General features: G+C 47.4%; 1 protein-coding gene across 1 annotated transcript in view; it reads right to left on the bottom strand.

Moving 5' to 3' along the window:
• Positions 1 to 13,604, bottom strand: part of SORL1 (sortilin related receptor 1) — a 175,305-nt gene that overhangs the window by 129,205 nt on the left and 32,496 nt on the right. The window contains exons 5-6 of the mRNA XM_062197223.1: positions 12,247 to 12,314; positions 4,279 to 4,459 (exon numbers count right to left, since the gene is read on the bottom strand). Of these exons, the coding sequence (XP_062053207.1) occupies positions 4,279 to 4,459; positions 12,247 to 12,314 (249 nt within the window). The remainder of the gene's footprint in view (positions 1 to 4,278; positions 4,460 to 12,246; positions 12,315 to 13,604) is intronic.

Below are 13,604 nucleotides of genomic sequence, written 5' to 3'. Positions count from 1 at the left end.
TTTTTAAAAAAAAAGACTGATTGATTTGAAACTCAGAGTTATAGAGAGCGAAAGACAGAGGCAGAGAGACAGAGAGAAAAGTCTTCCATCTTCTGACTCGCTCCTTAAATGGCCAAAACAGGCCAGAACTAGGCCGGGCAGAAGTCAGGAGCCAGGAGCTTCATCTGGGTCTCCCATGTGAGTGCAGGGGCCCAAGGACTTGGGCCATCTTCCACTGCTTTTCCCAGGTGCATCAGCAAGGGCATGACTTGGAAGTGGAGCAACCAAGACTCAAACCAGTACCCATATAGGATGCTGGAGTGGCAGGCCACAGTGCCAGCCCCTTGCTTTATCTTTAAATTACATTTTTCCATGAACTTTTGGAAGTCCCCTCATATTAAAAAAAGGAAAAATCTCAAATCAATAACCTGTCATTCCACATTAAGGACCTAGATAATTAAAGGCAAACTAAGCCCAAGGCAAGCAGAATGAAAGAAAATGATGAACGGGAATACAATAGAAAACAATACAGAAAATCACCCAGCAACAAGCTGCTTCTTTGAAAAGATTAACAAAACTGACAAACCTTTAGCCAGACTGCAAAGAAAAAAGATGCAATTTACCAAAATCAGGAAAGAAAGAGTTAACATCACCAGGGACCTCACAGAAATAAAAAGGATTAAAGTAAGAACTATGAACGGCTAAACATTCACAACTAAATTCACTGAACAAATTCCTAAAGAGAAAAACTGAATCGCAAAGAAATGTAAAAATCTAAAGAGATTGAATGAGTCATCAAAAAACTTCCCACAAAGATAAGCCCAGGCCCAGAAGTCCAGACAGTGATAAATCCTGCCAAAGAGATTAAAGGATAAAAATTATTGTAAATCATTTTTGCTTTTCCCCTAAGATCAAGAGCAAGAGCAGGAAGGCCGCTCTCTTCATTTCGATGCCACATCTTACTCAGGCTCAAGCCAAGGCAGTTAAGCAACAAAAGTAGATAGAAGACCTGCAGACTGGGAAGGAAGAATTCAAACTCCATCCATTTGTAGAAAACATGGTCTTGTATAAAGAAAATCCTAAGGAATTCATCAAAAAGCAAAACAAATGAATAAAGAAGTTCAGCAAGTTAGCAGAAAACAAGGTCAACATACACAAATCAATTGTAGTTCTATACAATAGCAATAAAAATGAAGTTAAGAATCAGTTGCAATGGAGTTAAAAAATAATTCTGAAGTCTAAGATTTGTACACTGGAAACCAGAAAACATGGTGAAGAAACCAAAGAAAGCAAAAATAAAGAAAGATATCCCTTTTCCATGCCACAGAAGACACAATTCTGGTAAGATGGCAATATTTGGCTGGCGCTGTGGTGTAGTGGGTAAAGCTGCCACCTGCAGTGCCAGCATCCCATATGGGTGCTATTTTGAACCCCAGCTATTCCACGTCCAATCCAGCTCTCTGCTATGGCCTGGGAAAGTAGTTGAAGATGGCCCAAGTCCTTGGGCCCCTACACCCACGTGGGAGACCTGGAAGAAGCTCCTGGCTCCTGGCTTCAGATCGGCTCAGCTTCAGTTGTTGTGGCCATCTGGGGAATGAACCAGCGGATGGAAGACCTCTCTCTCTCTCTCTGCCTCTCCTCTCCGTAACTGTGCCTTTCAAATAAATAAATAAATCTTTAAAAAAATGGCAATACTCTCCAGCAGTCTTAATAACCCATCTTCCTATTTTTACAAAAATGAACAAGCTGATCTTAAAATGAGAGCACCTAAGTAAGTCAGAGGGAAAGGGAATTAAAAGTCACAGACAGGGGCTGGCGCTGTGGTGCAGTGAGTTAACACCCTGGCCTGAAGCACCGGCATCCCATATGGGTGCCAGTTCAAGACCTGGCTGCTCCTCTTCCGATCCAGCTCTCCGTTATGGCCTGGAAAAGCAGTAGAAGATGGCCCAAGTCCTTGGGCCCCTGCACCCATGTGGGAGACCAGGAGGAAGCTCCTGGCTCCCAGCTTTGGATCGGTGCAGCTCCAGCTGTTGTGGCCAATTGGGGAGTGAACCAGTGGATGGAAGACCTCTCTCTCTCTGCCTCTCTTCTCTGTGTAATTCTAACTTTCAAATAAATAAATAAATCTTTTTTTTTTTTTTTAAAAAAAAAAAAAGCATAGACAACTGACAGTTGTGTTTCTTCTTATCAAAAACCCAACCCTTGACATGTGTTTCCCTGACAGTGTAGTTGGCCATTCGGAGAAGCAGCCACATGCTCAGGTTCAGGGCAGAGTCTCTGAGACTTCAGATTTTTAGACACTCTGGGGATGGATGCTCAGGCAAAAAGTACAATTGGGCCCTGTTTTCTGCATTTGTACCAGCTGTGCTGATATGGCACCACTGCAGGTTCTGTGAAGGCCACAGTGTGGGGAATGCTTTCTGGTGGTGCTCTAGTTCAATGTCCTGAGAACCCTGGCCGACATCACTGACCTGGCAATCTGGTGGCCTGTCCGCATGCAGGAGGGAGAAGCCAAGATATAACTACAGTTCTGCCTCCAACAGCAGGTAAATAAATCAGTCAGCTGAAAGCTGACTAAAAAACTACCAATGATTTCATATCCCCAGTTTTTTAAAAAAACCTACTAATCTATGCTTATAAAATTAGATAGGCAAAGATGGCATTCATTCAACTCTAGTGCACATTTGTAAATATGAAGCCTTGTGCAAGACGCTGGGTACTATACCAGTGATGATCTAATATGAAGGGTGGATGTCTGGTGCAGTGGATTCTGTCAATCAGCTGTCTGTCGAACAGCCATTACTGTGAGATTAGAACGGTGAGCACCGAAAGCTCTCACCAGGATGTAACTGAAACCTTTGCATGTGAAATACAAATATAACAGGGTTAAGAGAAATGCACACAGCTACTTACGTTCAGCCCCAACTCAGGCAAAAAGTAGGACAAGCCTAGGGATCAGTCCCTGAGCCTGAGAATTCAGAAATTAACATCTTACAACAAATCCTGGCCCAAAGAACCCAAACAATAAAGGCCTGTGACCACTGGAGAACAGAAGACAAGGGACTTGTGGTCACAGAGCACCAACGCCTGGGCCTGATTTCCTGCCCAGTGTTTGTCCCTCCCACCCCATCCTTGAGCAAGGCGATTTAAAGTCCCGTGTGTTCTTGGGCTGTCATGTGGGTGGGTGGGTAGGTATGGGTGAGGGTGTAAGAAGGCGGCAAGGAGACAAGCAAAGCAGGAAGGCAGTGACCCGACGTGTGTGGGTCACTGCAGATGGCCTGGCAGAATAAAGCCTTCCCGGGGTTAGTGGGACACTCTTGCCTTTAGCTCCCACATCTTCTCTTTCCGTTCCAATCTTACTCCCTATCTTCCCTGTAGGGAAGTCCTCTCTCTACTCTACACTCCGACCAAGAGCTGCCCTGCTTTTGCCCAGCGTGCTACAAATTATACACGAAGACCTGGAAGAAAACCTTGCAATGGATGTCAGCCTCCAGTGTCAACAGTGACAGAAAGCAGAGCAGATTCCCAGTACCCAGAGGGAGGCCTGCGTCAGCGAGGGAGTGGCCGCCATCAGGCAAGCGAGCCCACGGCCCCCGGGAACAGCAGCCCAGCCTGCACGCAGCCAGGCCTGGTTTTCCCCTTTACAGCAGGGCGATGAAGAACTCCACACAGATGCAAGGCAAGCCCCGTAAAATAATCAACTCCAGTTAAAAAATGAGTAAGCCCTCCATTTCCGCATCTGGCTCCAACACATCAAATCAAGGGGAAGATTTTCCCAAAGGCTGAGAGTGAAGCCACTTACTGACAGCTGGAGGCTTAATTACTGCTTTTCAGAGAGCATTAACTCCCACTAGCCAATGACTACACATCCTATTAGCCATGTAAATTAACATGTGTCGAAAAATCTTAAAGAAATCGGCCCAAGTTTAAAGGAAATCAGGCAGTGGATAAAAAAGATTAAAAAAAAGAAAAGCCACTGAGCACCACTCGCCTTTCTGTGTTCTTTTCATTGGGATCTCAAGGAAACATGTTTTTGTCAAGGATGCTTGGCTACCATGCAACAATTGGATTCCTGGAGCCTAGAGATACTCCAGGTGCTTGTCCGGAGTTTCTCCACACCTGCAACCTCCCAGCACCTTCCACGCCTTTTGGGAAGAGTCATCAATGTGCAAAATCCTCTGGAAGTTGACCCCATGCTCCTCAACCCAATCTCTGTCAAGCAAACAACTACTGGAGCACAGGATGCTAAGCTTCACAAGAGACCCAAAAGCAGCTTATTGTCTAGTACGTTCAACTTACCACCACCTTTGTAGCAAACATGTACTTGTCCCGAAGCTGAAAGTCTCTCACTTCCTCCAGGATCACTTCCTGGTTTTCCCGGGACTGGAAGAAGTCTGTACTTCGGAAAACCGTGGAGTAGCCGGAAGGTTCGTGCCGTTCGATGTAGATGGTGTTTGGTTTGTCGTAGGGATCAATTCCCCTAAGAGATGAGAGAAGTGGGTGTCGTCATTTCCATACTTAATCATCAGAGGCACGGAAGATTTTCCCATACAGACGATCACCTAGAGTTCAGGGCCACCACCGTGTGACCCACAAACAATGCTCTTGGCACCTCCAACATCTCTTTGGTTGTTCCTTGGCTGAGTGCGGGGGCGGGGAGGAATTGCCATTTGTAAGGTTTTTCTGTTGTCACTGCTATTTCAAAGCATCTTGAGTATAGCTCAAGGCAAGCTCTGGCCCTACTTGGCAAAGCGCAAAAACTAGAAAACGTACAAGGTGCAGAGTTCCCAAATAAGTAAGTCATGGATTGCTTGAGGCTGTCAGCCAGCTTCAGGCCTCCAGCCGTGCATCTCAGAGAAATGGAGGCGCTTTGCCCAGGTGCCGTGTCCTCAGACGAGCAGCACAGGAGGGAGCCGCTGAGGCTTGTCTGCCCTGCAGGTCCCACCCTGCTTGTCTGTCCCCTGCCCACCGCACCGTGCACGCAGCCAGGAGTGGCCCTGCGAGTGCATTTCCTCTTCTCTCCTTCACAAACTCTTTCCCACCAGAACACACGTGCCGCTGTCCCCCTTGTGCTTCTGCACACACTAGGCCTCAAGGCAGAGATGCCTCTATACACACACTGATCTCCCATCTGCATCCTACTTCCCTCTGAAGTCAAGTTCAAGTCCCAGACTTTCAAAAAGCCCTCCCCCAATGCCTTCCTCCCTTCTCCCAACACTAACAACCTGTCTCTGCAGCACTCAATTTCAAGCCTTTTACAAAAAATGTTAACTCCAAGCGAAGGCACAAGACCACTTTTGTTGGGTGGATTTGGGGATCAGTCTCATGACTTTGCACAAGAACACGTTTTGTGCCCCATATCATTTTGCCCACCATTGGGGGTTTATCCAAGCTTCCCTGCCAGAGTACAGACGCTCTGAAAGGCCACATCTTGCATTTCTTTATCCTGCAGGGTTCCTAGCTGAAGTACTGTTTGCTGCAATAGATCCAAGAGCCGCACCAAACTGAAAACAGTAGAACGGCTAGGTCAAACTCTTGGAGAAGGATCTCTCTACTAGTGCTGTCCAGAGGGGGACCCACACAGCAGCCGGGGGAGAGGCGATGGCTAACCTACCCCAGATCTCTCAACACGAACAAGAACTCAAAAAACACTCCCACTGCCCAAGGCCAGGCAGACCACTCTGCAAATGGGAAAACTAACTGGGGAGGTAAAAAAAGAGATTCCCAGTGAGGAGGCAAAGGATGACTCAAGGAAAGACAGAAGGCCTCACGGCTTCTGTGACTGCCTTTACACGCTTCTCAGAATCAGGACAGCTCTGGAATCACGACGATCGTCACCAATCCCTTCAAAGATGGACTTTTGCTTGTTCAGGCAAAAGATAAAAAAGGGGGAGAAGGAAGGAGGAAGATAAGAAACAGAGTCTCTGTGGACAGTGAGGAGGACCTGACTTGTGCCCCACCGTCTGGAGTCTCAGCAGGCAGCGGAGAAACCATTGGCCATGGCCCTAACGTGGCAGAACACTGTTCTTCAATGTCAAGGGCACCGTGTGCCCACGTGGGAGGTTGGTGGCATGTTCTCTTCTTTTCCACAATTAGAAGTACTGATTAAAGTACTTCCTCCAGCCTAGAGGATATGCAAATTAAAACGAGGCTGTTTGGTATTTTTATAAAGGCAAAGAGGAAGAAACTTCTATTGAGATATTTTGAGGCCAAGCTCACCTCTATTATTTCTTCCTCGCCAAAGGCAGCCACAGCCCCCAACATCTAGAGATAGCAACAACTGTGTCTTTTATCCCAGTTCTCTTTCATCCTCCACATCTGGGTCTCCCATTTCTGCAGGCTGCTCCACCTGCAGGTTCCATGCTTTGCAGTTACCTAGCCCTCTGAGATTTTACTTCCTGTTCTCTTTGCCTTCATTTGGGAGTTCCAATCCTTGCTCAATCTCCAATCCCTGGCATCTGTTCTCACCGGGCCTCTCCTATCGTACCTACAGCCCCTTGGGGACGCTCCATGGGGCTTCCTCATGTCCCCCTCCCCACAGGTTTTCTGTTGTCCTGTCTCAACAATCTCCAGCCCTGGACAACACAGATTCCTGGCTTTCCTCACTCCTGCTGCTCCCAGGCTGCCAAGCATTCTTAGATAAATGCATGTTATTCTCCTAGTATTTAGATTCTAACTCTCATTTATTATGCACAATCCTACAGCAAAATCCCCCAAATGGCCCGAAATCCCAACACCAGAAATGTAACCATCTGAGAGAACATAGGCTAGTCCTTTCCCTATTTCTGCATGGAGGCAGAGGTATAATATGCAAATTCCTAAACTTGGAGTTCCTTTGTTTAGGAGCCCCTGCTGGTTTGTCCTCTTAATATACAGTTGTTTAAACAGATGAAAAGTTTGTTGCTCTAAAATTCAAATAAAGTAAAAGAAAGTTACAGAAGTATTCCTTGGGTAGAAGTTATCCTTACGGGGCTGCCTTCCATCCCAGGATCCCATATAGGTGCCAGTTTGTGTCCCAGCTTCTCCACTTCTGATCCAGCTCCCTGCTGATGGCCTGGAAAAAGCAGTGGGAAATGGCCCAAGTGCTTGGGCCCCTGCACCCATGTGGGAGACCTGGAAGAAGCTCGTGGCTTGGGCCTGGCCCAGCCCTGGTCGCTACAGTCATCGGGGGAGTGAGTCAGCAGATGGAAGATCTCTCTCTCCATCTCTTCTTATCTCTCTGTAACTCTGACTTCAAACACATAAGTATGTTTTACAGTTATCCTTAGATGACACTGTGCTTATAATTTCACTAAGACCCGAGGACTATGCCTGAGGATAATAATAAAAATCAGAGGGATAGGTGTTGGCATGCATAGTCTAAGCCACTACTTAGGATACCTGCATCCTGTATCAGTGCCTGGTTCAAGTCCCATTTATTCATTCCACTTCTGATCCAGCTTCCTGCTTATGCTCCTGGGAGGCAGCAGATGATGGCCCAAGTGCTAGGGTCCCTGCCAACCATGTGGGCAACCCAGACTGAGTTGCTGGCTCCTGGTTTCAGCCTGGCCTGGCCCCAGCTATATAGCAGGCATTTGAAGAATGAACCAGCAGATGGAAAATCAACACCTTTCTCTGTCTCTCTTCTCTCCCTCCATCTCCTGCACTCTGACTTTCAATAACTAAATAGATAAAACTCTCAAGAAAAGATGGTCAGGGCAGGCATTCCGGCACTGCCTGGGATGCCTACATACCATACTGGAGTGCCCATTTGAGTCCCAGCTATTTCACTTCCATTCCAGCTGCTAATGCATCCTGGGAGGCAGCTAATGATGGCTCAAGTGCTTGGACCCTGCCACTCATGTGGGAGACCCAGATGGAGTTCTGGGCTCCTGGCTTCAGCCTGGCCCAGCCCTGGCTGTTACAGCCATTTGAAGAGTAAGCCAGTCAATCTGTCTCCCTCTCTCTGTCATTCTGCCTTTCAAGAAAATCAAAGTACTTTTTTAAAAGATTTTCAAACTCATTCCTAATGAGAAAAACACAAATTAAAGCTACACTGAGACTTTTCAATACTGAAAACTGGCTGCAGAGAGACACCATTCTTCTAAGAGGAGTGCAAACTTGACACTTTCTACAGAAAATCTGGGAACCTCTACCAAAGTTACAATTTCATCAGTGCACAAAAGTAGCCAAAGTCCCTGCCCCCGGCAGAGGAGTGGTGGGGAACCTTCGCTATGTTGAAAAGAGAAAGATTATTAATAAACACAATAACAGTATCAGAAGGCGATAAAGTGCTATAGAGAAAAGAAGAGCAGCGTAGAGAAGATTCGGAATAACAGGGAAATAGCTTGGATTTTAAATAGGATCCTTAGTAATAAAAACCACAACGACTAGAAGACACCACCTCCCAGCCATCAGGACCAAAGGTAACACAGGGAGCAAGGGTGTGGAGAACAGGGAGCCCTCGCACGCTGTCAGCGGGAAAGCAGGCTGGCACAGCCATTATGGAAGATGGCATGGATGTTCCCCAAGAAGTTAAAAATAGACCCGAGGACCCAGCAGTCTTTATTCTGGGTACATCCCCAAAGGGAGTGAAATCAGCACCTCATCAAGATACTGCACTCCCACGGGCACTGCAGCTTTATTCACAACAGCCAAGAGATGGAAGCCACCTAGGCCTCCACTGACGGGCAAACGGATAAACCGCAGTGTGTGTGAGTGTGTGTGTGTGTGGGTGTGTGTGTGGGTGTGTGTGTGGGTGTGTGTGTACACTAAAAAGGAGATCCTGCCATCTGCAAAAATGTGGAGGAAGCCAGAGGACATTATACTGAGTGAAATGAGCCAGACCCAGAAAGAAAAATAGTCTACAGTCTCACTTATACCTGGAATTTAAAGCCAAAGTCAAATATATGTAATCAAATACTGGTTAAAGGGATGGGGTTAGAAAAGACAAAGGACACAACGTAGCAGATACATAGGACTGATAAGTCTGGAGATATAAGGTACAACATGAGGACTATAATTTTTTTTTATTTGACAGAGTTATAGACAGTGAGAGAGAGAGAGAGAGAGAGAGAGAGAGAGAAAGGTCTTCCTTCCATTGATTCACTCCCCAAATGGCCGCTATGGCCGGCGCTGTGCCGATCCAAAGCCAAGAGCCAGAAGCCAGGAGCCAGGTGCTTCCTCCTGGTCTCCCATGCGGGTGCAGGAGCCCAAACACTTGGGCCATCCTCCACTGCCCTCCTGGGCCACAGCAGAGAGCTGGACTGGAAGAGGAGCAGCCGTAACTAGAACCTGGTGCCCATATGGGATGCCAGCGCCACAGGCAGAGGATTAACCAAGTGAGCCATGGCACCAGCCCTGAGGACTATAATTAATAGGGTTTTCTCCCATTTTATTTGAGAGACAGAAGGAGATGGATCTTCCATCTATTGGCTCACTCCCCACTTGGCCATAGCAGCTCGGGCTAGGCCAGGCCAAAGCCAGAAGGCAGGAATTCATCCAGACCTCCCACATGGGTGGCAGGGATCCAACTCGGTGAGCCATCAGCTGCTGCTCTGAGGGTGTGCATCTGCAGGAAGCTGGAATTGGAAGCACAGCAGCCAAGACTCAAATCGGGCGTTTTGATGTGGGACACAGGCATCTTTTTTGTAGGATTTATTTATTTTTGAAAGTTAGTGATAGAGACAGCAAGAGAAGGAGAGACATATACTTCCATCTATATGCACGCGCGCGCGCACACACACACACACACAGAGGAATCTTCCATCCACTGGTCAACCCCCAGAGGGCCTCTATAGCCAGCATTGGGCCAGGCTGAAGCCAGGAGCCAGGAGCCTCTTCCAGGTCTCCCACGTGGGCACAGGGGCCCAAACACTTGGGCCATCTTCTGCTGCTTTTCCCAGGCCATTAGCAGGGAGCTGGATTGGAAGGGAAGCATCCAGGACACAAACCAGTGCCCATATGGGGATGCTGGCATTGCAGGCAGCGGTTTTACTCACTATGCCTCAGCGCCAGCCCCAGACATGAGCATTATAATCACTGTGCCAAACGCCCATCCCAATTAGCAGCATATTTTGTTCAAGATATTTTCTAAATGGCTAGACTGTAGCTACTCTTTTCTCCCTCTCTCCCTCCCTCCCTCACACACACAGACATACAGACACACACATACCATTTTGGTAACCATGTGAGATGATGGATATGTTAATGAGCTTCACTACTGTATGCATTTGCCTATCTCTGTATGTATTTGTTATCAAGTTCCATCATGCTGTGTAGCTTAAATACAAAGAATGTATCTTAAAATTTTCATTGCCAAGGTGTTATTTGAGCAAACACTTGAACAAGGCGAGGCAGTGATCAATAAGGACACCATGGGTATAAGTATTCCAGGCAGAGAAAATATCAAGTGCAAAGGCCCTGGGCGCCTGGCATTCAATCTGAGAGAAATGACAATGCATTAAAGAGTTCAAAGCAGAGGAACAACACGACCCGTCCTGTTTTTAATGGGATCAACCTGACCGTGAACCCGGAATTAATTGCAGAAGGACAAGAGTACAGGTGGAAAGACCAGTCGGGAGGCTGGAAAGCGACAGTGGCGGCTTGTAGCCGACGAGGAGCTGAGCAGTAGATTCTGGCCATAAACCGAGGACGGCACTGGCAGGAGTCCCTGCTAGACTGAATGTGACAATAAAACAAACACGGAATCAGCAATGACTGCAGTTTTTGGCCTGAGCAACCAGAAACTGAAGTGGTGGAGCTGGATTGGGGCAGTGAGGATGGAGAGCGAGTTTAGGAGGCACCAAGTCCCCAATGTGCATGAGAAAGGGCGGGAGAGCAGTTAGAGAAACCCACTGCCCCGCACTCCTGCCCCCGGAAATGTCCCACATGTCACCTGCACACGTGCAAATTCATACACTCAAGGTCCAAGAGTGCAGCACTGTAACAGGACAAGGTCAAAAACAACCGTACTTCTTGACAGGCGGACCGGTTATTTCACTGCCATTCGGAAAAGCCTATAAGAGCTCCCCATTGCTTTCAGAATTCATCCAAATTCTCCAGAGACTGATAGCAACTTCCCTCTCCACACTGTGCCCAATACACTGTTCAAACACAGGGCTCCTGTCCTACAGCGGCTCACGTCTCTGCCTCCAGCTACCTGTCCCTGGGCAGAACACCTGTCTGCACACCTCACACAGCTACTTCCTACTGGTTGTGCACATCCTGCATCCAGCGCACCCTCCTCCATCAGAAGGAACGGGTCCTTCCTCTGGCTTCTCACACTGCTACTCTTGGGCTTCTTTCACAATGTGTGTTAGTACCCGGAATATGTTTTCTTACCACCAAACTGCAATCTCCTTAATATTTACATCCATAAACACGCAACTTCTTATATCCTAAACATAAAACCTCCTAAGTGGTTTAACAGAAATCTTTTTTTTTAAATGTGTTACAAATGAACAAATGCCTGAATTTTACATAGAGAAAAATCCCCACTTCCGATTCAGTGCTCTGAAGATGAAGGTGTTTAGGAACTCGTACAAAAGCTTCAAGACTCCCAGGGCTTCCCTAATGGACTGAAAAATGCAAAAGCCCCAAGGTTGGCATTGTGGCACGGCAGCATCTCATATCAAGAGTCCCAGTTCAAGTCCTAGCTCCTCTGCTTCCAATCTGGCTCCCTGCTGACGTGCCTGGGAACAGAAGATGGCCCAAGTATTTGGGCCACTGTCATCCACAGGAGAGAACCAGATGGAGTTCCAGGCTCCAGGCCTCAGCCTGGCTCAGTCCTCATCATCACAGCCATTTGGGGAATGAACCAGAGAGTGAAAGATCTCTTACTCCGTCTTTCTCTCTCTCTGTCACTCTTACTCTCAAATAAATTAAAATAAATCTTCCCCATGTGAGTACAGGGACTCAAATACTTGGGTCATCTTCTACTGCTTTCCCAGGTGCATTAGTAGGAAGCTGGATGAGAAGTGGAACAGCTGGGACATGAACTGGTGCCCATATGGGATGTCGGCATTGCATGCAATAGTTTAACCTGCCACACCACAACACCAGCCCCAAAAATAAATCTTTAAAAAAATGCAAAATCACCATCATTCTTTTCATATATTACCTTCCTTTTTCATTGCCCCCTTTTTCATCTCCAGTGTTGTCTAACTCTCAATTTGGAAAATGTATTTCCTTACACAAATGCTTCACATTTCAGGTGAGAATACATCTGTCCAACTATGAAAAGGCCAAAACAGGAGACAGAAGCTTATGTCCGTGGAGATTTCTTACCAATAAAAGGACTTCACGTGCTCTTGAATCATGATCCAGGTCTGGCCAAAATCATCTGACTTCCACAGCTGCAAAGATAAAACAAGAGTGATCACGATATCACAGGTGTATATAATCCAACCGGCATCATCACCCCTGACAGCGAAATCCCGCCTTCCACTGCACGTTATCTGGGAGGACAGGCACAGAGGTCCCCAGAGCCAGCTCAGTTCTTGCAAAAATGAATAGGAACAGGGGCTGGTGCTGTGGCGTGGTGGGTAAAGCTGCCACCTGCAGTTACAGCATCCCACATGAGTGCCGGTTCAGTCCCCGCTGCTCCACTTCCGATCCCGCTCTCTGCTATGGCCTGGGAGAGCAGTGGAGGATGGCCCAAGTCCTTGGGCCCCTGCACCCATGTGGGAGACCCGGAAGAAGCTCCTGGCTCCTGGCTTCGGATTGGCACAGCTCCAGACATTGCAGCCATTTGGGGAGTGAACCAGAGGATGAAAGACTTCTGTCTCTCTGCCTCTCTGTAACTCTGCCTTTCAAATAAATAAGTAAATCTTAAAAAAATAATAATAATGAACAGGAGCAGCAAGGAAACACCCTCCTGCACCTGCGCATTCCTCCCGGAAGGCCCTGAGGCTCTCAACAGTGGCTGGAAAGAGAGCTGAGTGTGAGTTGCCTTCCACTTACGGATTATCAGAAATCAATGTACTCAACCAAGAAGAGCCCCCAGGTAATGGCACTGCTGATGGCGGCAAAATGTACTTAAACTTGCAGTGGGGTGGGGATTTGGTTTAGCAGTTAAGACACCCACGGTCCTTATCCAAGTGCCTGGGTTTGAGCTTGCCTCAGGCTCCCAACCCCAGCTTCCTGACGCAGACCCCGGGAGGCAGCGGTAATAGCCTGAGTTCCTGACACACCATGGGGGGAACTGGATTCTGTTTCCAGCTTCAGGCAGTCCCAGCCCTGCCCTAGCCAGGGAGGGCATCTGGGAATGCAACAGCAGGTGGGAGCACTCTCTATCCCTCTCTCAAATAGATGATTTTTTAATTAAAAAAAAAAAAAACTTGCAATAGCAGCATTATTCAAAATAGCCAACAGGTGGAAGTCAAGTGTGCATTGATGAGTGAATGGATAAGCAAAACGCAGTGCATGCACACAATGGAATACTATTTGCCTTAAAAATGAAGGAAGTTCAACAAGATGGAAAGAATACAATACGGATGAACCTTGAGAACATTATCCTACATGACACTGAGTCAGTCACAGCAAGACAAATACTCAATGATTCAACTCCTACAAGGTAGCAAAAGCGGTCGACATCACAGACAGGAAGTGGAACAGTGGCTGTCTGAGGCCGGAGGGAGTGGGGA

This window comes from Lepus europaeus, chromosome 7 (assembly GCF_033115175.1).
Source record: "Lepus europaeus isolate LE1 chromosome 7, mLepTim1.pri, whole genome shotgun sequence".
Taxonomy (NCBI): domain Eukaryota; kingdom Metazoa; phylum Chordata; class Mammalia; order Lagomorpha; family Leporidae; genus Lepus; species Lepus europaeus.
This window is presented reverse-complemented; position numbering and strand designations above follow the sequence as displayed.